Raw genomic sequence first — 26,988 nt, 5'->3', positions numbered from 1 at the left:
TTATTGTGGTTCACAAAACACATAAGTATGCTCTAGGGCCATTACCAACAAATATAAAAAAAGGATTGAATTACTAATTTAATAAATAATTAATTATTTTAATTAATTTATTTCAAATTATCAATGCCAAGTAAATAAATTCAAGATACCATGTTATGAATTTCAAAATTATCAAGTAAAATTTAAACAACAAAATATACAAACAAACACGAAACTGACACAGGTTAAAACTGAGGAAAATTTTTAAACCATAATTTAATACTTAAATTGTTTACTCTGACATGGATCAAAATACACCCAACACTTGGTATTTAAAAAGAAAAAAAATAAAAGGAAAAAAAAAAAAAAAAAAAAAAAGCACTCTTCTGATGCTGCCGATAAAAGTTCAAACCAGGTTGCTTGCAGAAATAATATATATGTTTAACCTGCTGTTTACACCCCCCTTTAGGAGTGCCTATGATACAAAAAGGTAAATGGAAGACATTTAAATAAAAGGTACTGCCTAACATTTTTTTTTTCTTTTTTTTTCTTTTTTGGTTTCTGCTAGATGCTGTATGACCCACATATGTAACCTAAGGTTGTAACCTTGAACAAAACAAGAAAAGTAAAGAAAAAAAGAATGATACTGAACCTAGTTTTTTTTCCACATACTGAACCTAGCTTAAGCCTTTAAGGCATGAACCTTAAAATTTCTTTTCTGCAATTTAACACTTCAGGATACTTACAAATTAGAATTTTAAAGTCCAAGCCAGAACAAGGGATAGCCTTGCAAGCTCATCTTTGAAAGGAGTTTCTCCAAGCCACATAGGAATATCCCCTTGTTTCTTGATTTGGATTCTTCAATGACTAAAATACTAATCTGATTTTCTTCTCTTTGGTTCAGGTTCACCCAGCTGCAATGATACATATAGATCCTCATCCGACCCATTCTTTAATGTTAAGAGGTTTTTGAATTCAACATTTTCCTGTTGGCTCTTATCATGAACCGGAGACCTCCCTGCAAAACTTGGAATGAACTGGTGTTCTACATTAGGAACTGCTTCTACCCCATCTTCTATGTGAAACTCGGTGTGAAAAGAAGGTCCAGTCAGTCCTTGTTGGGATTCTCCTTCAACTAAAACTTGTCGAATATTTAAATTTAGAGGCTCAAAGTTTTCTTCAACTCTATCTTTTGATGGCACCCGATCAGGTGACGACTCCCCCACTGTAGAATCTAATCCTGCTACAGATGCATATTTTTGATCTCGCACTGCAGCTATATTAAATAACAAAAGCAATGAGAAATCGATGCAAGTAAGAGAAACACACTTGAGTTATTACAGAAAATGTATGCATATATATATATTATTAAGTTGCTACTCATTCCCATTACATTTTTCTAAAATTTCACAGAATGTCATCTCTCAGAGTAGAAATAACATGTTATTTTGATGAATATAATATCAACCGACATTGATCAAATAGACCAACTCCATTTGGTTTAGTTTTCCTTTGCATAAAATGAATAGAGCAGGCATCTATCAATAACAAACTTACTTCTGCCTTTTCACTTATTATCTTTTGCAAAGAAAACTCTTAAGGATCTGGCTAAAATAACCTCTTTTCAGAACAAAGTGCCCGAGTAACAGAAAATATAAATTTGTTTATTTTCAAGGCAACAAAACTTTGTAGATTGCCTTTTTATTCTTATTTTTTTTTTAGTTAATTTTTCAGCACAAATATAATAATAAAAATAAAAAAGGAAAAGAAAAATTTGTCTTATAAATTGCTTTTCCTCAGTTTTCTTGTATACTCATAAAGCAAAGCTACTTTCCCAATGCTTTCTGTATAACAAGAAAAAGCAACTAGTTCTAGTACACAAACCTTGAAGCCCTTCTTTTGTTGTGATGAGATCAAGTTCAAGGAGATCAAGAAGGCGGCCGAGATCAACTCCACTAGTCCAATTTTCTGGTGGTTGGCCAACTTTAAGCTTCAACCTACCTCGATTAGCTGTCCCACCCCAAATGATCCCAACTGGCTGCGGTCTATCACCATCCTGACCTGTCAAGAGAATGAGGCTTCCACTATCACCTTCAAGATCAAATGGCTGCTGGTTCTCTCCAACAACAAGAAAATCAGTAAAGAAACAAATTCCTTTTTCATCATTATATTCTAGAGCATATGCCATTATAGTTCCAGTAGTCAAGCCAGAGCTTCTTCCAACTTTGACCACCTGTCTTCCAATAAGACTGTTAATTGGAGACTGCAAGTCGATAATATGAACATCACCGATCTCACCTACACCTTTGACAGATGTAGTTACATTGTTCATGTTAAAATCTTCTGCAAAGGGAATGAAAGCCCCATCTGCTCGCACAAATGTTTCTGCAAGAGGACAAGATCATAATGGGCATGTGTGAGAATCAGGAAACCATGTAATACAATTAGCACAAGCTTGTTTCATGGATAAATGCAGTTCACCGCATCCAAACACAGAATAGTGCAAATCCAACTAATAGATAATAATATTTAAACCAAGCACGTATAGTGCAGTGGTAAGAGGGCAAAAGTATGTAAGCATTTAAAAAGTTAGGAGCATCTGAACATATGTAGCTACATATGTAAAAATGTGCATGGACCTCAATTTCCCAAGTGAAGGAGGATTCATTGCATTTATCCTTTTACCTTCTTCTCTTATTTGTTCTTCTTTCCCTGTTACAAACTAACTAGAAATATTCATTTTTACATCCTTACATCCCCGAGTTTGACTTGAACAACCTTAAATCCAAGCCAGTAATAAACCTAGTTCAGTGTTTCACTCACTAGCCTATATACGTTTGATGATTACTGGTCCTTGGATACCAGGCTATGATTGAACCCACGTTGGAAGGGTGGGCCGTAACCCCAACAAAACTTAATACACAGGTCTGTCCACCAATATGCAGCCCAGGCCTTGCTTGGACAGGCCGGACAGGGCAGGGATCAGGCCTAATTGAAGGAGGTCTAGCCCAATCGACTTGATCGATTCGCGGAGCAACAGACCCCTAAACATCCGGGATTGTATGAACATAGCGCCGGAGGGATATAAATGGCTGCTTGACGATGGGAAATGACACAATACGTCCGTACTTACGATGGGAAATGACACAATACGTCCGTACTTACGATCAGGCCGTACTCTTGAACAAAGGAACATGGGAAATACGTACTTGGCATATTCGGCACAAGGCAAAGGCAAGGGTCGAGATATGAGCAAGACCCAATGTTTCAGCTCCAAGAATTATGGTCATATAGCTGCAAATCGTACAAAGAAATTTTGCAGTTATTGCAAAAGGCCTGGGCATATCATTAAAGAATGTACTATTCGTCCTCAAAATCGCCAAACCATTGCTTTTCAAGCCATTACCGACAGTTCATCCACCGATCAGTCTCACCTTGGCACCTGAGCTCTGCCTCAACCCAGCACCTCAACTATTCTGACTCTTGAAATGGTCCAACAAATGATAGTTTCTGCTTTTTCAGCCTTGGGTCTTCAAGGTACTAGCCAATCTCTATCTCAATCTTGGCTTATTGATTCTGCTGCGTCAAATCACATGACTGGTTCAGCTGATTTGCTGAAAAATGTGCATCACTATCATGGTTCAGATCGTATTTGGGTTGCTAATGGGAATCATTTGTCCATTACTGCTGGTGGTGATATTCCTCCTTTCAATAATGCTTATTTAGCACCTAGACTTTCTAATAATTTTCTTTCAGTTGGTCAATTAATGGATAATAACTTTGATGTACATTTCTCTCGTGATGGTTGTGCTGTGCAGGATCAGGTATCGGGGAAGGTGATCGCGAAGGAGCCTAATGTCGGTCGATTGTTTCCTTTACATCTTTCCATTCTTAGTAATGTTTCATTAGCTTGTTCTGCTGTTGTCAATAAAAGTGAGGTGTGGCACAAACGTTTGGGACATCCCAACTCGACAATATTGTCTTGTTTGTTGAATTCTGGTTTATTGGGCAATAAAGATAATTTCTCAAGTCTTTCTTTTACTTGTGAAACTTGTAAATTAGGAAAAAGTACCATTCTTCCTTTTTCTCTTGCTAGCCATCATTCAAATAAATGTTTTGATATAATTCATAGTGATGTGTGGAGCATTTTACCTGTTATTTTTCATGCACATTATAAGTATTTTGTGACATTTATTGACAACTATAGTCGATTCACTTGGATTTATTTCCTTCGTTCTAAATTTGAGGTCTTTTCCGTCTTCAAGTAATATTGCTTATATTGAAACTCAATTTTCCAGTGTTATTAAGGTTCTTCCCTCTGATTCTGGTGGGGAATATATGTCCACTGTATTTCATGATTTTTTGAAAGACAAAGGGATTCTCTCACAACACTCTTGTCCACACACACCTCAGCAAAATGGTGTGGCAGAGTGGAAAAATCGTCATCTTCTTGAGGTTACTCGTACCTTATTACTTGAGTCTTCAGTTCTGTCTCGATTTTGGGTAGAAGCCTTATCTACTGCAGTTTATCTTATTAATAGATTGTCATCTCAAACACTTAATCTTGAGTCTCCTTATTTTCGTCTTTATCAACAAACACCTCATTATGGGCATCTACATACATTTGGATATATTTGTTTTGTTCATTTGCCATCTCATGAGCCTCATAAATTGTCTGCTCAATCAATTAAATGTGCATTCATGGGATATAGTACCAATCACAAAGGGTTTGTTTGCTATGGTTCTTCTTCAAAAAGGTTACGAGTCTCTCGAAATGTTGTTTTTCTTAAAAGTATTTCTTTCCCACTTGTGATCAGCCATCTTCTGATGCCATTGTTCTTCTGAGTTTTGATTGCCCGTCTTCCTCACCTAATCATTCTAAGCCTACACTTGTATATGCACATCAATCGACAGCACCGCCTCTTCCGAATCCAGATCTGCCATATGATCCTGAACCTCTTGCCTTGAGACGTTCTAGCAGAGTCTCACGTCCTCCAGATTGATATGGTGCTTATCAAACCTCATTCAGTACTGCTTTATCTTCTATTATGGTTCCATCTTCATACTCACAGGCAGTTAAACATGAGTGTTGGCAGCAAGCAATGCAAGAGGAGCTTTGGGCTCTTCAAGAGAATCATACGTGGGATATTGTTCCATGTCCACCTACTATCAAACCTATTGGATGTAAGTGGGTTAACTCTCTCAAACATCGCTCTTATGGGACTCTTGAACGTTATAAGGCTCGGTTGGTTGTGCTTGGTAATCGGCAAGAGTATGGAGTGAATTATGAGATATATGCTCCGGTTACTAAGATGACTACTGTACACACACTTCTTGCTATTGCTGCTTCGCAAGGCTGGGCACTTAAGCAAATGGATGTCAAAAATGCATTTCTTCATGGTGATCTTAAAAGAAGATATTTATATGACAGCTCTTCCTGGTTTGTTCTCTTCTTCTACAACTGAAGTTTGTAAACTGAATCGCTCACTGTATGGGTTAAATCAGGCTCCCCATGCATGGTTTGAGAAGCTTCGAACTACCTCGCTTCAATTTCAGTCTGTACAAAGTCAATATGATTCTTCTCTATTTCTCCATAAAACATCTCAGAAGATTGTTATTCTTTTGATCTATGTTGATGATATTGTAATCACGAGGACAGATTCATTATTGATTTCTCACCTGCAGCAACAGCTTCATGATTCATTTCATATTGGCCAACTCACATACTTCTTGGGGTTGGAGGTTCACTCCACCACTTCTAGTATTTTTTACATAAACATGAATATACCCAAGACTTAATTTGGTTGGCTGGTCTTCAAGACTCTTCTTTGGTTGATACTCCACTAAAAATGAATGTTAAGTATCACATAGAGGAGGGATAACTACTTTCTGATCCATCTTTGTATCAACAAATAGTAAGAAGCTTAAACTACTTGACGATCACTAGACCTGACATCTCTTTTGCTGTTCAGCAAGTAAGTCAGTTCCATCACTCCCCACATCATCTTCATTTAGCTACTGTTCGTCGCATTATCAGATATCTGTTAGGTACTCCATCTCAAGGTTTATTCTTCCCATCGTGGTCCTCTCTCCAACTTAGTGCCTATAGAAATGCTGATTGGGCAAGATGCCCAAATACTTGCCACTCCATCACAGGATGGTGCAAGTTTTTTGGCCCTTCTATGCTATTTTGGAAAAGTAAGAAACAAGATCGGGTCTCCAAGGCTTTCACTGAATTTGAATATCATGCAATGTCTGCTGCATGTTGGGAGATTATATGGTTTAGAGGGTTGTTACATGAGCTTGGCTTTCCTCAATGTGGTTCAACTTTAACATGCCGATAATACAAGTGCTATTCAAATTGCAACTAATCTAGTCTACCACGAGCACTCCAAACACATTGAAGTGGACTGTCATTATATCAAAGATGCTGTCAATACTGGTATCATTTCTCTTCCACATGTTTCAACAGCTTTACAAATTGTTGATGTGTTTACCAAAACACTTACTCGACAACGTCATCAATTTCTTGTTGGCAAATTGATGCTTCTTGATCAATCAGCATCAATTTGAGGGGGGATGTTGCCATAAATAGATTTATTTGATTTGTATAGATTTATACAGCTATCGTATCTGTATCTTTCTATAAATACTTTGTACCGTTACAATTGCTAGAAATCAGCAATCGCTAGAAATTAGCCTTAGATCTTGTTAGAAATTAGCCATTTAATTGTTGTAAATTCATCTATTTATTCAATGGAATCATGGCTGAAGCAGGTAAGCCATTTTCATCAAATTCTGTGAATTCAAAAGTTATCAATTCTGATAATGCTTTTGTTTCGTCTCTTGATTCCGCTCCATAAATTATTGATTTTGGTGCAAATAGACATATAACGGGCTCCTCTGAAGACTTCCTTAATTATCTTCCATGTTTACAAAAAGACACTGTCAAAATCACAGATTGTTCTTCCACTCCTATATCTGGAACCGGTTCTATTATTTGTACTCTAAATATCAAGCTATCACCTGTTCTTTATGTTCCTTGTCTCCCTGCTAATCTTTATCTGTTACTACTCTCACCAAAGCACCCAACTGTAGAATTGAAATTTTTCCTGACCATTAACCTTCAAATTAGGAAGAGGATTGGCAATGGTAGACTGCACAATGGCTTATATATGTTGGAAGGGAATCTGGGTTTGAATTTACCTCGGACTCTTTTTGAAAGAAAACAGGATGTCAACTAGGAAATCATACAATGGCATTGACAGTTAGAACACCCATCCTTTTTTGTTTTAGAGACTTTATCCTGATTTATTTTCCAAGGCTCAATGTGGTTCTTTAGTTTGTGATGCTTGTGAATATGCTAAGTATACAAGAACCTCTTATCCCTCCAATAACAATAGGAGTACAATCCCTTTTGCGACCATCCATTCTAACGTTTGGGAACCTACTCAAACGATCTCACTATCTAGTAATTGTTGGTTTGTTACTTTTATTGATTATTGTTGCACTCGCATGACTTGGGTTTATTTGATAAAGGCAAAGAGTGATGTGGTTTCTTGCTTTCAATCTTTTGACACGATGATTTGTACTCAATTTGATGCTAAGATAAAAGTTTTGAGAACTGATAATGGTACAGAGTATATGGATAGTCGTTTTTCTACTTATCTGGAGTCTAATGGAATACTGTATCAAACTAGTTGTCCTTACACTAGTGCCGAAAATAGTGCTGGTGAAAGAAAAAATAGTGTTGGAAGTAGCCCGATCTCTCCTTTTCACTATGAATCTTCCAAAAACCTATTGAGGAGATGCGGTCTTAGCCGCAACTTATTTCATTAATAGAATGCATCTCAAAACTTTTGCCTTTAAAAGCCTTTTAGAGGTGCTACAAGGGAAACATGTTTATATTATTCCACCAAAGGTATTTGGATGCACGTGTTCTGTTCATACTAAGATAGGGGGAAAGCTTGATCAGAGAGCTATTAAATGTGTGTTTGTTGGATACTCTCCCACACAGAAGGGTTACAAGTGTGACCACTCTCCATCTATGAAATACTTTGTCATAATGGATGTTACATTTAGAGAGACTGAACCTTACTTCAGCACTACTCCATCACCTCTTCAGGGGGAGGACAATGAGAGAGAAGAAATGATTCCTAGTCCTATAAATCTAGAACGTTTTACTATAGAGGAGACTACTATACAAGGAGAGACTATTGGTGATCAGGAGACTATTATACAGGGGGAGACTATTGGTGACCAAATTTGACCTTTGGATAAACCAGATTTAAAGAGACAAAACAGAAGTAAAAAAAGTCATTGTGTAGCCTACTCAGTGTCATGAAACTCCCTCTTCTCCATCTGGTATGTCATCCCTAAACCTTGAGCCCTTTGATTATTTAAATAAACCAATTGCTCATAGAAAAAGAGTTAGACCTTGCACAAAGCACTCTATTTCTAACTTTCTCTCTTATGATTTTTTGTCTCCATCCTATAGAACCTTTGCCTCTTTCTATTCCACAGAATTGGAAGGAAGCCCTTGCAGATCCTAAATGGAAGGGAGCAATTATTGAGTAGATGAAAGCACTAGCTAAAAATGAGACCTGGGAGCTTGTCACTCTCCCACCTGGAAAGAAACTTGTTCGCTGCAAATGGCTATTCACTGTGAAACACAAAGCAGATGAATCAATTAAAAGATTCAAGGCTAGACTAATGGCCAAGGGATATACTCAAACCTATAAAGTGGATTAGGAGGAGACATTTGTCCCTATTGTCAAAATGAACTCAATCAGAGTATTGCTATCTTGCGCTGTCAACCTTGACCGGGATCTACAACAATTTGATGTCAAAAATGCATTCCTCCACAAAGACTTGAAGGAAGAAGTGTATATGGAAATCCCTAATAGATTTGCTGATGAAAAAACACAAGGAAAGGTATGTAAGCTAAAGAAGGCTTTGTATGGGGTTGAAGCAGTCACCCAAAGCTTGGTTTGATCAATTCAATAGAGCTATGATTTCCTTTGGCTATCAACAAAGCAATGCTGACCATACCCTATTTATCAGACATCACAAGGGTAAAATTACTGTTTTTATAGTCTATGTTGAGTCTATGTTGATGACATAGTAATGACAGGGGATGACACTGAAGAGATGACTCGGTTGAAAAAATTTTTGACTCAGGAGTTCGAAATTAAAGATCTAAGAGAATTGCAATATTTTCTAAAAATCGAGGTTGTCAGGTCAAAAAAGGAAATTTTTATTTCTCAGAGAAAATACATTCTGGATCTTTTAAAAGAAACTGGTATGTTAGGTTGTAAACCAGCAAAAACTCCCATTGAGAGCAATCACAAGCTACAAACAGGGATTGGTGAATCAGTGAATATGGACAAATATCAGAGATTGGTAGACAGATGGATTTATCTTTCGCAGCATACTCAACCAGACATAGTATGCAACCAGCTTAGTCAATCAGTTTATACATGATCCTCGTGAGTCTCACATGCAAGCCATTTTTTGCATTTTGCGATACTTGAAGTCTGCTCCTGAAAAAGATCTTCTATTCTCTAAATACGGTCATCTCCGCATACATTTATTCATATATGCAGATTAGGCTGGATCTCTTGATGATAGAAGGTCGACTACTGGTTACTGTACACTTGTGGAAGAAAACCTTATCACTTGGAGAAGCAAAAAGCAAAGTGTTGTTGCTCGATCAAGTGCTGAGGCGAAATATAAAGTGATGACACAAGGTGTTTGTGAACTCTTATGGTTATAGAGATTGTTGGAGGAATTAAAACTATTGGAGAGGGGCAAACTCCCCTTGTACCGTGACAACAAAGCTGCCATCAGTATAGCTTACAATCCGGTTCAACATGACCGAACGAAGCACATAGAGATTAATCGACACTTCATTAAAGAGAAATTAATGAATGATGTCTTGAGATTAGATCATGTGACTTCCGATAAAAAACTAGCTGATGTGTTTACCAAAAGACTCAGCAAGAAGACCTATTATACCTTGGTTTGCAAGTTGAGCATGTGTGATATCTATACACCAACTTGAGGAGGAGTGTTGACCAACATAAAAGGTTCCTAATTAGGAGGATTCAAATCTTTGAGATTCTAATTAGGCTTGATTTAAGGGATTTTATTCTTATTGTAAATATTTCTAATTTAGGTTGATTCTTTGTGTATAAAAACTCAAACCTTATAAAGATCAATTCAATTAGAATAGAATAAAAAATTTCTCCCAAAATTCTTCACATATTCCAATCATATCACATAATTATATCCCTAATTATGTACACGATCACTACATATCTAAGCTATTTACAGAAAGTATCTCAACAGTTATCAATGCAATAAATTGTTTAAGTTGGAAGTAGAGGAGCAAAAAGATCAAAGGGTGATGATAGAAGATGATACCCCAAAAAGTAACCCACCGCATCACTTTGCCAAGCTTTTCTAGAATTTGTGCTCGAGGACAAGCTCTTTCTCAAGGAGGGAAGATATTTTATATGTGCCGAACATGCCAAATCCATTCTTAAAAGAGTATAAATATTGAAGAAGTCTATTAGCTATGCTAGATTAAATTTCATCAGCAACAAATAGAATGCTTTTTATCTAGCAATTTCCTATTAGATTTCTATTATCTTATCTTAGGAGTTTTTTATATAATATTGCTTGTATTAAACTTCTAATTTAATTAGAAATACTATGATTGTAATTAATCTACTTGTTTTATTGAATAAAGAGAAACCCCTCGTGAGCTTCTCCCTTACCCATTGTCCCATCACACAATCTGTGACTTGGGAACATAAGAGATGGTTGTCGCATAATATATTAAGCTTCTCCCTTATCCATCGTCCCATGACACAATCTGTAACCTCGAAACATAAGAGATGGTTATCGCATAATATACTCTTCCTAGATAAATTCTTGTTTGAGCTACTGCCTTAAAAGATCCATAAGTTTGTTGTTTGCTTTAGAATTCTATAAACCAAATTAGATTGATTACAACCAAGGAAGTAAATTTGCAAACACTTCTTCCATCAAATATATTGCATTAAAATGCATAATACAAATCACTGGAAGACATGCATTAAGTAAAAAATATGGCATTAAAATTCACCAGAAACCGTATAAGATCAATGGAATGATATGTATTAAGTCAAATATAAATATAAATGGTTATTTCTATAAACTTTTAGTAATCTATGGTTGTGCAACCACAAAGCACAGAGCGATTTCTCAATTATATATTCATCAACTTCCAACACAATCGTATTGCCACCAATCATTGCCGAGACATTAGAAAAGGATCAGCCTTGTACTTCAAAATATTGAATGCCATTATCCTCCAGCTGGAGCATAATACTAATTTCCTGAAGAGGTGAAAACTCCAAGCTCCTTTACCTTCTAAGCTCTCACCCTTCCCCGTTCCCAAAATTACTTTCTTGAAGAGTAAATCCCCATTCATCTCCAATAATTTTCTCATAAATATCATGGAAAATAGCTTGTCTTGAACATAATCTCTTTAGATGAAGATTGTAGATATATGTACTTGTGGTCTTTGGATGAAGATTGTAGATATATGTACTTATGGCAAACCAAAATTGATGCAGTTAATAGTTAATACCCTGATGAGCTAAAATATGGAACTACATTACCTGGGTTTATTCCGGCAAAAATACCATACCAAAGCTCATCTGTGATAAATGAGGTTGCTCTCTCCACAGCACCCAAATACACTCCAGGTCCAAGGCAGGGTGGCAACGGATGGAACATTTTCTGATTTGGGTAATCCAGATCAACTGCGACATGCCGATTTGTAAGGAAACCAACCTGTCGATTTCCTGTTCGGCTTTTCACAATGGCCCCTAGTGTTCCATATGTCTCCTGGTTAGCAACCTACAATATGTAGCAATTTAGTAACTAAAACCTAATAAACAAAGGAACCAGCAATCAAGCACATACAAGTGGATATAAATCTGACAAGTAAAAAACTAAAATATAACAATATTTATGTAGACCTAACTAGATAGAAAATTACAACTATAGGTCCCACAAAAGTGTTCATCTAGATTTCCACTATAACTACTAGAAATTCTCTTCCATATGTTAAAATGACATCGTTTAGCAGTAAACAAAACAGTTTTAGAAACAGAAATATATCAAAGCTTGACCATGCTGAAAAGCTTGTGTTTCCAACTGAATGCAAGAGAATCAATCCAGACATTATTTTACCCTACATTTACAATTAGTACAGAGAAACCAACTTTACAAATATTAAGGAATTGCACTCCAAAAACTGAAGCCAAAAGAAAAAATGATGTCAACTAGCCTACTCAACCTTTTGGAATAACAATGCTATATAAAATGACACCATCAAACATACTTATTAATTCTTAACCTTTAGTCAGGAATAACCAAGAGCGACAGTTGCAGTAAACAGTGTGAAAACCCAACGGCATACAATGATCACCAAGAGTTCAGTATTGGTGCAATTACTAGGTGCATGCACTCATATACATGCAAGTGGAAATTCCAAGTACTGACTAATAGGAATAAAAGAACAACGAAATAACTAAACCCACCAATTTTCCTTCTATACCCTGTGAAGTGCGAAGGTAACTTTAGCAAATTCAAAAAAACTTGCAAAGTTTTGTTGTTCCTAAACAAGTTCTCTTGAGAATTATTACATCTGCTAGTCAGCTCATAAACGAGTTCAATAAAAGCTTTTCTAAGTTCACATGAATTCATAAAAAGAAAATTATAAAACGAAAAAATTCAAGTCTTAGTTGATTAACCCAACATGAAAATAAATGACTTAACTTGGTTGTTCATAGCAAATTCAATTATAATTCATTTGCATTTGTTTAGTTATTCCCGTGAAGTTCATAGTTGATCGATAGCCAAGCCAACTTTAGGTCATCAACGTTTTGAAAAGCATGAAGTGCTTGGCTTATTTTGCCGGTTGAAATTGAGCATGAAAATGAAGTGCCCAAGACATGCTTGATTAGTCAATACACGGTAAATGTAAATACATATTTCCCAATGATGACAAGGCCTTTCCTGTATAATTAATGAACTCACATAGTGTTTGCTCTCATGATATATAACATCTTGTAAGACAAAGGCCCTTCAAAATCATCGTATACAAAATAAAAGCTTACAATTCATGGATCAGAAAAACTATTGACCAACATAAAAAGTTCCTAATTAAAAAGATTCGAATCTTTGGAATCTTAATTAGGTTTGATTATAGGAATTTTATTTTTATTGTAAATATTCCTAATTTAGGTTGATTCTTTGTGTATAAATACTCAAACCAAGTAAAGATCAATTCAATCAGAATAGAATAAAAAATTCCTCTCAAATTCTACATAGTATCAGAGCCAAGGTGATGGGTTTGAATTCTACTAGGTGCTAGGGAGGGGATCATTGGCCAGGTGGGCCAGCATCCTGCTTAGATTCCTTCGAACCAATGGCGCTTGAACTTGCTACGCTATAAGGAATTGGAGTTGCGCCTTTGTCTAATAACTTAAGCTTTTGGCATGGTGGTACGCGCTCGATCCTTGAGTCTGTTGGTTTAAAATTTTTTGACAGTTTTTGGGTCTCAAATCTGTCGTCTCTAAATCACCTGTTTAGGGTGAGTTGTTTGTGTCACCACCCCTACCAATCAAAATCGCAGCCCAAGATCGGCCTCCTGTTCAATTCTGGCGACTTGACGAAGCGTGTGTAGCCCACACGCGCCTTCCCCTCTCTTTGATCCAACGCCATGCGCCGGCGCGTGTGTCCTTTGCCGATGAGATCCGGCGGCTCCGTCTCTTCTTCTGGCGTCGATTTAGCTTGGGTATTGCAGCCTTGGGTAATGTTTTGAAGTTTGGTACTCCGTTTAAGGTGATTAGCCTTAGTAGCTTTGGATTTGGATTGGGCGGCTACTGTTTGGGTATTTTGCCACTTTGAAATTCTGTCTCTTGATCTACTAATTCCATTGGTGATTTTTGTTGGTCTTTTAAATTGTTCCAGTGGTTTTTTCTAGCAGTGATTCTTTCCGGCAGACTTGTCTTCAAGTCGCGCCTTCGATCTACCTAATTTTTTAATGTTTTTGACAAAAAAAGTGTTTTTTTTTTTTTTTTTTTGAAATGGCAGTGACTTGTGTTGGTAAAGTAAGGACTTCTGATAATGCTTTTGTTTCGTCCCTTGGTTTTGCTTCATGGATTATTGATTCTGATGTAAATAGACACATGACGGACTCCTCTGAAAGCTTCCTAAATTATCTTCCATATCTACACAAAAACACTGTCAGAATCGCAGATGGTTTTTCCACTCCTATCTCTGGAACCGGTTCTATTGTTTGTACTCCAAATATCAAGCTACCTCTATTCTTCATGTTCCTCATTTCCCTGTTAATCTTTTATCTGTTAGTACTCTCACCAAAGCATTTAACTGTAAAATTGAAATGTTTTCCTGACCATTGTGTAGGACTCTCAAACTGGGAAGAAGATTGGCAATGGTAGACCGCATGATAGCTTATATATGTTGGAAGGGAATCTGAACTTGAATTCACCTTGGGCTCTCTTTGGAAGAAATCGAGATGTCAACCACGAAATTATATAGTGGCATCGACGGTTAAGACATCCATCCTTCTTTGTTTTAGAGAAACTTTATCCTGATTTATTTTTTAAGGCTCAGTGTGACTCTTTAATTTGTGATGCTTATGAGTATGCTAAGCATACAGGAACCTCTTATCTCTCAGGTAACAATAGGAGTATGATCCCTTTTGTGACCATCCATTCTGATGTTTGAGGACTGTTATAAGTTATAGGAAGTAAATATGTTAATATAGAAAGTAAATATTGATAGATGGATCAGTTACTTAATCTTAAGATTGTATAATCATAGACTTGATTTTCCTTCCTGTTTAGATACCATATCTCATGTATAAATATGTAGTAATCTCTATTGTGAAAAACAATAACAATAGATGGGTTTTACTTTTGTGTTATCTATCTAGGATAATATTTGTCTCTCATCGTCCACATAGAGAGGACGCCGAAGTTTCCTTGCAACCCGCTTATCAGATCTATGGTTCGTTTGCCGTTTGGATGTTGGGTGGAGGCATTTAGTTGCCTTGCAACCCGCTTGTCAGATCTGTGATTCGTTTGCCGTTTGAGTGTTGAGTTATCTTCTTTTAATTCGTTTGAAGGTAAAGGAGTATAGAATTTTGGTTGAAATGGTTTTTGACAGTAAAACCCATGTTATTAAAATTATCCCAACGTTTTCAATAGCGGCTGAGATAGGTAAAACGTGATTTTGGGTTACCCATAAAGAGTAACATTTGGAGACTTAGGGCTCTGTTCATTTTGGATTACCCATAAAGGGTAACATTTGGAGACTTAAGGCTCTATTCATTCGGGTTACCCATAAAGGGTAACATCTGGAAACTTAGGACTCTGTTCATTTGGGTTATCCATAAAGGGTAACATTTGGAGACTTAGGGCTCTGTTCATTTTAGGTTACCCAGGGTAACATTTGGAGACTTAGGGCTCTGTTCATTTTAGGTTACCCATAAAGAATAACATTTAGAGATTTAAGGCTCTGTTTATCGGAGTTACCCATAAAGGGTGACATTTGAAGACTTAGGGCTCTGTTCATCGGGGTTACCCATAAAGGGTAACATTTGGAGACTTAGGGCTCTGTTCATCGAGGTTACCCATAAAGGGTAACATTTGGAGACTTAGAACTTTGTTCATCGGGGTTACCCATAAAGAGTAACATTTGGATACTTAGGACTCTATTCATCGGGATTACTTATAAAAGGTAATATTTAGAGACTTAGGGTTCTGTGCATTTGGATTACCCATAAAGGGTAACATTTGGAGACATCGAGCACTGTTCATTGGGTATTGTTCACGGCTACTATTCATCGGTTACTGTTCATGAGTTACTGTTCACAGGTTCTGTTTTTCTGATCCTTTGTTTATTTTGATCGTTTTGGGTTGGTCGTTCTTATGGCTAAAATTGATTATATATGTAACAAGTTGGGTATGATTAACATTTATGCTCCAATTTGAGGGGGAGTGTTATAAGTTATAAGAAGTAAATATGTTAATATAGAAAGTAAATATTGATAGATGGATCAGTTACTTAATCTTAGAATTGTATAATCATAGACTTGATTTTCTTTCCTGTTTAGGTATCATATCTCATGTATAAATATGTTGTAATCTCTATTATGAAATACAACAACAAATATTATCTTTTTACAAGGACCTACTCAAACGGTCTCACTATCTGATAATCTTTGGTTTATTACTTTTATTAATCTTTGGTTTATTACTTTTATTGATTGTTACATTCATATGACTTAGGTGTATTTGATAAAGGCAAAGAGTGACGAACTTTTTTGCTTTCAATCTTTTCATAAGATGATTTGTACTCAATTTGATACTAAAATAAAAGTTTTGAGAATTGATAATGGCACATAGTACATGGATAGACGTTTTTCTGCTTATCTGGAGTCTAAGGGAATACTACATCAAACTAGTTGTCCTTACACTAGTACTCAAAATGGTGTTGCTGAAGGAAAAATAGGCATCTGTTGAAAGTAGCCAGATCTCTCCTTTTCACGTGAATCTTCCAAAAATTTATTAGGGAAATGCAGTTTTAGCCGCAACTTATCTCATTAATAGAATGTCTCTCAAAGTTCTCACCTTTAAAAGCCCTTTAGAGGTACTGCAAGGAAAAAATGCTTATATTGTTCCACCAAAGGTGTTTGGATGCACGTGTTTTGTTCATACTAAGACAGGTGGGAAGCTTGATCCGAGGGCTCTTAAATATGTATTTGTTGGATACTCTCCCACACAGAATGTTACCACCCCCTATTTAGAAAATATTTTGTTAGTATGAATGTTACATTTAGAGAGACTGAACCTTATTTCAGTACTACCCCATCACCTCTTGAGAGGGAGGACAATGAGAGAGAAGAAATGATGCCTAGTCCTATAACTCTGTAACATTTTACTCTAGAGGAGACTACTATATAGGGGAGACTATTGGTGATCAAGAGACTATAGGTGATCAAATTGGGCATTTGGATAAACCAAATTTAAGAAGATACTCAAGAAGAGACAAAACAGAAGCAGAAAAAGTCATTATGCACCTACTCAGTGTCATGAATCTTCCTCTTCTCCATATGGTGAGTCATCCCTAAACTTTGAACCCATTGATGATCTAAATAAATCAATTGCTCAAAAAAAAAGAGTTAAGTCTTGCACAAAGCACTCTATTTCTAACTTTCTCTCTTATGATTCTTTGTCTCTATCCTATAGAACTTTTGCCTTGCCTATTTCCTCTGTGTCTATCTCACAGGATTGAAAGGAAGCTCTCAAAAATTCTAATTGGAAGGAGGCAGTGATTGAAGAAATGAAAGTCTTGGCTAAAAATGAGACCTGAGAGTTTATGTCTCTTCCACCTTGAAAAAAACCAGTTGGCTACAAATGGGAGCTCACTGTGAAACACAAAGCAGATAGATCAATTGAAAGATTTAAGGCCAAACTAGTTGCCAAGGGATACCCTCAAACTTATGGAGTGGATTACAAAGAAACGGTTGTCCCTGTTGCCAAAATGAACTCAATTAGAGTGTTGCTATCTTGCACTGTCAACCTTGACTGAGACCTATAGCAATTTGATGTGAAAAATGCATTCCTCCATGGAGACTTAGAAGAGGAAGTGTATATGAAAATCCCCTCTGGATTTGCTGATGAAAAAACACAAGGAAAAGTGTGCAGGCTAAAGAAGGTGAAGAATTTTGGAAAAATTTTGAGTATTTTTGTATTTCACTCTTGATCTTTACAATTGGTCTACATGACTATTTATACACAGAGAATAATATCTAAACAGGAAGCAAATAATCAAATAATAATTACAGAGATAATTAAGGATCCTAATCAGATCAAATCAAATCTCTAGAATCAGCTAGGATTAGTTAAATAAGTCAACAGAAGGCTTTGTATGGGTTGAAGCAATCACCCAGAGCTTGGTTTGATTGATTCAGCAAAGCTATGATTCCCTTTGGCTATCAACAGAGCAATACTGACCATACCCTATTTATCAGACATCACAAGAGTAAAATTATTCTTCTCATAGTCTATGTTGATGACATAGTAATGATTTGGGATGATAATGAAGAGATGACTCAACTGAAAAAGTTTTTAGTTCAGGAGTTTGAAATTAAAAATCTAGAAAAACTGCAATATTTACTGGGAACCGAGGTTGTCAGGTCAAAAAAGGAAATCTTTATTTCTCAGAAAAATAAACTTTTGATCTTTTGGAAGAAACTGGTATGTTAGATTGCAAACCAGTAAAAACTCTCATTGAGAGCAATCACAAGCTACAAGCAGAAATTAGTGAATCCGTAGATATTAGCAGACATCAGAGGTTGGTAGGCAAACTGATTTATCTTTTCTATACTCGACCAGACATAACATATGCAGTCAGCTTAGTCAATCAGTTTATGCATGATCCTCGTGAGTCCCATATGGAAACTGTTTTTCGCATTTTGTGATACTTGAAGTCTGCTCCGGGAAAAGGTCTCTTATTCTCTAAACACAGTCATCTCTACATACACCTCTACATACACGCATTCATAGATGCAGATTGGGTTGGATCCCTTGATGATAGGAGATCAACTAGTGGTTATGCACACTTGTGGGAGGGAACCTTATCACTTAAAAAAGCAAAAGGCAAAGTGTTGTTGCTCAATCAAGTGCTAAGACGGAATATAAAGCAATGGCACAAGGTGTTTGTAAACTCCTATAGTTACAGAGATTGTAAGAGGAATTGAAACTGTTAGAGAGGGACAAACTCCTCATATACTGTGACATCAAAGCTACCATCAATATAGCTCACAATCCAGTTCAACATGACTGATCGAAGCACATAGAGATTGATCGATACTTTATTAAAGAGGAGTTAATAAATGGTGTCTTGAGATTAGATCATGTGACTTCCAATGAACAGCTAGCTGATATATTTATCAAAGGGCTCAGCAACAAGACCTATCACAACTTAGTTTGCAAGTTGGGCATATGCGATATCTATGCATCAACTTAAAGGGGAGTCATAAAAGGTTCCTAATTAGGAGGATTCGGATCTTTGAGATCTTAATTAAGCTTGATCATAGGAATTTTATTCTTATTGTAAATATTCCTAATTTAGGTTGATTCTTTGTGTATGAATACTCAAACTTTGTAAAAATCAATTCAATCAGAATAGAATCAAAAATTCCTCTCAAATTCTACAAAAAATAAAGGAAATTCAACCATATACTCCTAATCATGTATAGTTATGTTTAGGAATTGGATTTGAATTCCTAATTAGTTGGGAATTCCTTATACATAAATATTCGTTATACATAAATATTCGTGATCATTCTAACATGAACCAATGAAAAAAATACATTCACAACATGATATCAAAACCAAGGGAGTGTTGTTTTTTTTTGGGAATATCTAAGTCGTTGTTTGGACAACATTGTGTACCCACTACCCAAGGCCCAAGCTTCTATTAAAACTAGGCCATCCACAAAGAGTGATTTGTCCATCTCACCTCCTATCAGCATGTTGTGTCCATCTCACCTCCTATCAGCATGCTGACTATTGACCAGCCATTCCCTGTAATTAAGATTCTTCCTGCTTGGTCCACTTGAAGAGGGCTTTTGTCCAGGTGTGATATAACCCCATTTGGCAATGCTTTATTGGTTTTTTTTATATTAATCCAAGTAAAGTCACCCTTGCTTTCAACCTTTTTGGTGTTGTTATCTCTAGTTGTGTATGTTTTCTCATTATTTTGGCTATTGCAGTTCTAGGATTTCTACTTGTAGTATTTAGCCTATGTTTTAGTGGGCTAGTGAATCATCAAGTGTTATGTTTTCTATTACTAAGCCTGATCTGGTACTTTCAGGGCTTGTTTTGGCGTTAGTTGGCTAGTAGAAATCTTATAATGAAAAAAATAAATCTATAATAGTGAATGTGATCCTTGTGATGACGAAACCACAGAGCACAAACTTAGCAGAGCAAATTTCCTAGACTGGAGTAAAATTGTTCCTATATCTTCAGAGCATTAATAAAAATGATCACCTCAATATTGATCCACCTAAAGATGACACAAAGCAAACATGTTGAAACAGGTGCTAAATTATTTATGCAGATCAAGAATTCTATAAAATGTTATTAGTTTGCTCAACCATTTTGAATTTGTAAAAACAATTAATAGATTACCTAGATTTTCTATGCTTTGGTAAAGGGAATATTTCTAGTATCTATGATGTGTGCAAAGTGTTTAACCATTCAACAAAAAAAAAGGATAGACCTCTTACTGCCTACTTCATGAATCTTAAGTGGGTGCATGAAGAACTCAATGTTCTCCATTTAGTATGGATGTTAAAGTTCTACAGTTACAACACAAACTGCCATGAGGCTTGTGGACTGTAAATGGATTTTTTTCCATCAAAGTCAATCCAGATGGTTCTGTAGCGAGGTTTAAGGCCCGTCTTGTCGCCAAAGGTTATGCACAAACCTATGGTGTTGACTATTCTAACATTGTTTCTCCTATGGTAAAAATGACCTAGGTTCGCTTGTTCATCTCTCTAGCTGCATCTCAGCATTGGCCTTTACACCAGTTAGATATCAAGAATGTTTTTTTTACATAGTGACCTCCAAGAGAAGGTGTATATAGAGCAACCATCAGGGTTTGTTGCTCAGGGTTTGTTGCTGAGAGGGAGTATGGGAAAGTCTTCCGCTTGAAGAAATCTTTGTATGGTTTGAAACAGAGTCCTCGTGCATGATTTGGCAAGTTCAGTGAAGTTGTTTAAGAATTTTGATTAAAAAAAAGCAAGTGTAATCACTTAGTCTTCTAAAGAAATTCATATACTGGTATTATTCTTCTTGTTGTGTATGTTGATGATATTGTCATTACTACGAATGATAGTGTAAGGATCTCTTCTCTCAAAAACTACTTGCATACGAGTTTTCATACTAAAGACTTGGGTCAACTTAAGAATTTTTTAGAAGTCGAAGTCTTGAGGAGTAAAAAGGAAACCTGTCTCAAACAAAGTATATCCTTGACTTACTTGCAAAAACTGAAAAGATAGAAGCTAAATCCTGTAGCACACCAATGATTCCTAATATATATCTCACAAAGGATGACGAAGACTCTTTTGATGATCCAGAGAGGTACAAGAGGTTGGTTGAAAAGTTGAATTACCTTATGGTGATAACTCGACCAGATATTGTTTTTGCAATAAGCGTTGTAAGCCAGTTCATGTCTGCACCTACGATGAAACATTGAGCGACTCCAGAACAAATTCTATGTTATCTAAAGGGGACCCTGGACTCGGTATACTCTACAGTCATCATGGGCATAGTGCACTTGAGTGTTTTTATGATGCTGATTGAGCGAGATCTAAAAGTGATAGAAAGTCGACTACAGGCTACTGTGTGTTTGTTGGAGGAAACCTAATATCCTGGAAAAGTGAGAAGCAAAATGTGATATTCAGATCCAGTGCCGAGTCAGAATACAGGGCTATGGCTCAACCCGCTTGTGAGATTCTATGGATAAATCATCTGCTGAAACAAGTTGATATGGATGTTGCATCACTCACGAAACTTTGGTGTGATACTCAAGCTACTTTTCACATTGCTTCTAATTCAATATACTATGAATAGAATAAGCATATCAAAATTAATTGTTATTTCATCCATGAGAAGATTCAAGAAAATTTAATCTCTACCAGTTATGTGAACATAGGAGAGCAACTGGGTGATCTACTCACCAAAGTTTTATCTAGGCCTCGAATAGAATATCTTTCTAACAAGTTGAGCATGATAAATATCTATGCTACAACTTGAGAGGGAGTGTCAGAGTGTGAACATAATCTGTACATAATTAAAGGAGAATACATAATCATAGGCTAATTGATACTAATTGATTGATAGAGGATTTTTAGGAGTTGCCTTATTTGCCTTGTAATCTGTATATAGACACACTGGAACAAAGAAAACACACAGAAATTACCCAATTGTTTCTTGTCATCTTACACAATCCAAAAATTAGTGACACTCATCTTTTTGCACTTCCTAATTTATTTTTTTGTACTTGCATAAGTGTCAAATTATTTTTGCTACAAGATGTTTCAGACAAACATTTAAAACTGCACAATTTCAAATGTAGAGACTAGCAGGATCCAGCTTTCCTCAGTGAAATCACAAATGATCCATGTCATTTCCATTCAGTTAAATAATTATAAAAATCAAATAAAAATACAAGATTCATTTAAGGATAATCAGTTATTGTCTGTGCATCCCACACTTTGTGAAGAACTTCTTAACTTTTCCATAAGTTAATCAATGGAAATACCACATGAACAGCTATGTCCCACATATTCCATTAGTAATGTTCGTTCTGATGTATGCAATATACTTGCCACCATTGCAAGAAAATTTTTATATCGATAAACCTGGTTAACTGTAACTGAGATATGTTAAGAAAAATTAACCAAGGCATTTTCCATTACCCTTAATCAGCATCCGTACCTTTGAGTCTTCAATTAACGAAAATAACTAACATAATAGTTGGCTTTAAAATGAAAGTCAATCTTCAAAACTAGGCATACATTGATGCATATCATTTTTTTTAACAAGTCAACCTGATCAGCATTTTAACTGCCATCCCATGCATTCATGATACATAAATATTCTTTCTGTATAAATGAGTTATACTCCTACGAGCTAACTAGCGGGCAAAACAGAAATATTAGACATGCAAAGAAAAATACCTGGGAACCAGAACCAATGCATGGATCACTTCCCCTTAACCCATCTACAAGTTCAGTGTACAATTGTTCCTTTGGAGTTGGTGCAGGTGCTCCATAATATGAGAATTCAACAACATCCACATCACACCATACACCTCCTGGTCCCTGCCTCATACAGAGAAAAGGCGATTTAACTTGACAAATAAACAACTATTGCAGCCATAGATTACATTTGAAGTGTTTCAATTTGTTAATAACTATTTTCCCAAACTTCAAAATTCCAAGTAATGAGAGAGAGAGAGGTCAACAATAAAGAACTAAGTCCAGAACAGTGGCTCAGAAAATCAATATGATAGGATTGTAGTCCCCACAGCTTTTTTTTATAAATAAGAAGTAAGATATCAAAGGTCATCCAAGGAAAAAAAAAGAACTCAATTACATCTGAAAGCACCAATATTCTAACCTCAAGTGCAGCAGGTAGGCACTGAACATGGTTGAGCCATTGCCTATGAACTTTCCTAGCAACAAAGACAAGAATAGCCGGAATATCTGTCAAGGCACCACGCCGAATCCTAAACCCTATTGCAGTGCCAAGACTAAACCGACGTAAGATCTTGCTATGAAATGCCCTAATGGTCATCAACTCAAGCAAGGTGGTGGCTCGCTGCCCTGATGGCAACCTCCCAAGAGTTTCTGGTAGCACCCCCTTCTGAAGGTTTCCAAAATAGTTTGCTCTATCTTCTGCTGTATCATTTAATCGACTCAGAGTAGGCCAAGAAAAGTAGGCTGCAGTACTTTCAGAGTGCTGACCACCGGATGCAAAGGGCTGAAGTGAAGTTGGACTTGACCAGCGTGGATTAGGATGATTGCAACAGTTTCTTTCCAAATCTAAAGCTGATTCCTCAGACTGTGTTGAGCCAGAGTGATGCAATCTTAAATCCAATCTGTTCCTGTCCATCTTTCACCTCTCCTACAAATGGCAAAGCCAATGCTTCTTAAGAACTCAATTATATGTACAAAATTTTAACTCAATATTTATACAAAGTTTTAACTCAATATTTTATATAATAAAAATAATAATAATAAAAACCTATTATTCTTTTCTGTGACATCATCAGGGATATTGATAACAAAACTGTGACAACTGAAGAAGCAACTAAGGCATTTGATCCGAAAGAACAGATAATAACATCAAAGAGGCAACCATTGGTTGATAATATCAATGCTATGGATCAAACACTTGTTGAGAAGCATTACTAAAATATTTGCAAAAAAAGAACAGCTACAACAAATATTCCAATTCTACATATTCAAAGTACCAATTGTATTGAATTATACCTAAATTTAGAAACCAATGAAGTTGCAGAAAATAAGGACTGAAATTTTAAATTTGAAACTAGTGTTCTCCTTGAACTCTCTAAAATGAAAGACAACTCCTAAACGAAGTTTTTAATCAAATAAAGATAAAGAAATAAAAAACTTCATTTTTTTTTTTACACACAACAACAGGCAATAAAATCATAATAATTGAAACATATAAGCACATCTATCCTATCTAAAATCAAAAAGGAAAAAGAAAAAGATTCAAAGAAGGGCATATCAAGAAGTAGAACCCAGAGGCGAAAAAAAAAAACAACTTAAGATGACAAATGCAGACAAGTACATAGGATTTATCATCCTTCGCAAAAATGAATAAATTAAATATATAGAACATAAGAAATCATGGAAAGATGGTGCATATAGACTGCTAGAAAGAGAAAGAGATCCAGACACTTAGTTAAGAACAAATGAGTGAATGCTCCAAAGAAAAGAAAAAAGACGGGAACAGCTACTATGAAGAAATTGAACCCCAATATCCACTACATGGAAAAAGCAAATTATGCTCCTGAACTGAAATAGAGGCAAAACTTTACGAAATCGGTAATTCGAAATGTTAAAAAGCTAAGCAACAGTATCATATTGAGAGAAAATCAATCACACCAGCAAGCAGAAAGCAAGAGATTGGCAAAATAAACAAAACCCACGAGGAAATTAAGACTAAAACACAGGAACTAAAGGCAACCAAGATGGAATAAAAACTAGCAGAGTAAGTTGGAAGCTGTTTCAAAGCAAAACTCACCGATCAAAAGTGATGGAGCTATGATGGGGAAATCCAAATATAACCCCCTGAAGATGTTCATGCCCTGGTAGACAATCTGCTTGTCGGTGACATTAAAATGCTAGAAATCAGTCCTGGTACAATGATATACAGAGAAGGAGCAAGGCATAGTTTGAGAGAAAAGAGTCGTAAGTCTCGAGAGAGAGACTGAAATTTCTAAGAAAGGAAGAAATGAATTAATAATTACTATAATATTTGGAGAGAAAGAGAGAGAAAAATAAAGAAAAGGGGAAAAAATGAAAGACAAGATCACAAATATCTATCGTATCTGCTCTTCTCCTTTCTATTGTTCTTAATTACAAGCATTCCTTCAATTTTTTTTTTTTTAAAATGTTCTTAATAAAGGATTTTATTTTATTTTCTTTTGACACTTTGATTAATTTTTCCCCTTTTTGATGTCTTTATCCTTTGATTTCTTTATTTTTCTTTTTGCCAGCCTATCATAAATGAAGTGATCACATTTCTAAGTGGAAAAGAAGTGCAAGCATGGGGAGGAATTTTTAATGGAGGTGGAAAATTAAAAATTTTTTTCTTTGGATCCTTTTTTTTTATTATTTTTTTAAAGTTTGCTGGAGGGGAAAATTAGGGCCCCATCCATATTTGCTCCCCAAAAGTAGCACATTCTACACCCAAATAATTCAATTCCCACCTATTTATAATCTATCTATTGGTGGTGTGGGAGAGGGTAGGGTTAAGGGTTACCCTCTTTTTGTTTTTGCACTTTTATTTACTACTATTTTTTTTTCACCTCATGCTTGTTGGATTGATAAATAGCTTTAGCTTAATTTGTTTCTTTTGCTTCTATAGTTAGGAGTTCTATTTATTAAGGATTTGGAGGCTTTGGTTAAAAAGATTTTTTTATCTAGACTATTCAATATTAAAAATTTATTGTCTTAATTAATTTAGATTTATGTCAAACAGGCTCGATTAAAAAGTCGAGTATTGTCTCTTAAGTTCTAAAAATATTGCAAGCTTAATATTCATATTTAAAAAAATATTTTTATTTTATGGGTCATTATTTAAGAAGGGAGAATCACTATCATCACCTTGAGTTTTAAAAATCACTATTTTTAACACCTCTATCCTTTATAAAATTAAATTATTTAGTTCTTTTAAAAAAATCCATTAGTCAACTTGTTTTGACTTTAGTAAGAGAGATTAAATGGCATAAATATTTGAAATTATATAAACTAAATAATATATATAATTTAAATTATAAAAAGTAAATAATATAAATATTTAGAACCACTTGGTTTTTTTTAAAAAAAAATACTAAATAATTAAATTTCATAAAATATAAAAATATTTTAATTAAATAATTTTGAAATAGTGAAAACCTAGTAAATTTTCTGAAATTCAGGGACTTAATGGTAATTTATTCATTTATGAATCAAAAGCTCTTCATATCCCATAAATATATATACGGCTTCTTTTACTTTCTTTGTTTAATGGGTTTTATCTTAATAGGGAAATACGAGACTTAACTTTTGTTTGCCACTCTTTAGTCTCCTCCTCCTTATCTCTCATTTGTATTATGATGTCCCATTATTTTCCTTCGACAAAATCTTATCTTAGTTTAAAGATAACTGCCTTTCTAGAAGTTAAAATCTCTCTCTTAATCTCCTTGCATTATCTTCACCTTTTTATCACTTACATCACTACCCATATCTTCCACACATAATTCAATTATCCAATCATTATAAATCAACTATTCCTTTACAATAAAATAATATAACATGCAAATGAAGCATCTCATCCAATGTAATGCTTACACATTTCTTAGCTAATGCAATCTCTTTTGTTAATGCATAAATTTTTTAACCCATTAGCTAAATCTCGATGTTGTCCAAATATATTTATAATTTTGCTTTTAAATATCAAATTATTTTTAAATTATTTTTAAATTTCTAAATTAAATATTAAAATTAAATATATTAAAAAGTAATATTAAGAATTAAAATAAACATTAGTTTTAATCAAACCTAGTTTTACATCAAGTAAAATTGTTTTGATATTTGTAAAATTTTTATGG

General features: G+C 35.3%; 1 protein-coding gene across 1 annotated transcript; it reads right to left on the bottom strand.

Annotated features, from left to right (window-relative positions):
• Positions 1–378: 378 nt before the first annotated feature.
• Positions 379–25,389, bottom strand: LOC110603751 (protein NARROW LEAF 1). The gene is made up of 6 exons (XM_021741642.2): positions 24,918–25,389; positions 23,262–23,768; positions 22,820–22,963; positions 11,649–11,889; positions 1,864–2,364; positions 379–1,255 (listed from the first exon to the last, which is right to left on the bottom strand). Exons 2-6 carry the CDS (start codon positions 23,754–23,756, stop codon positions 855–857), a joined length of 1,782 nt encoding a protein of 593 aa, XP_021597334.1. The 5' UTR covers positions 23,757–23,768; positions 24,918–25,389; the 3' UTR covers positions 379–854.
• Between the last annotated feature and the right edge of the window lie 1,599 nt (positions 25,390–26,988).

Source organism: Manihot esculenta, chromosome 16 (genome assembly GCF_001659605.2).
Source record: "Manihot esculenta cultivar AM560-2 chromosome 16, M.esculenta_v8, whole genome shotgun sequence".
Classification (NCBI taxonomy): Eukaryota; Viridiplantae; Streptophyta; class Magnoliopsida; order Malpighiales; family Euphorbiaceae; genus Manihot; species Manihot esculenta.
This window is presented reverse-complemented; position numbering and strand designations above follow the sequence as displayed.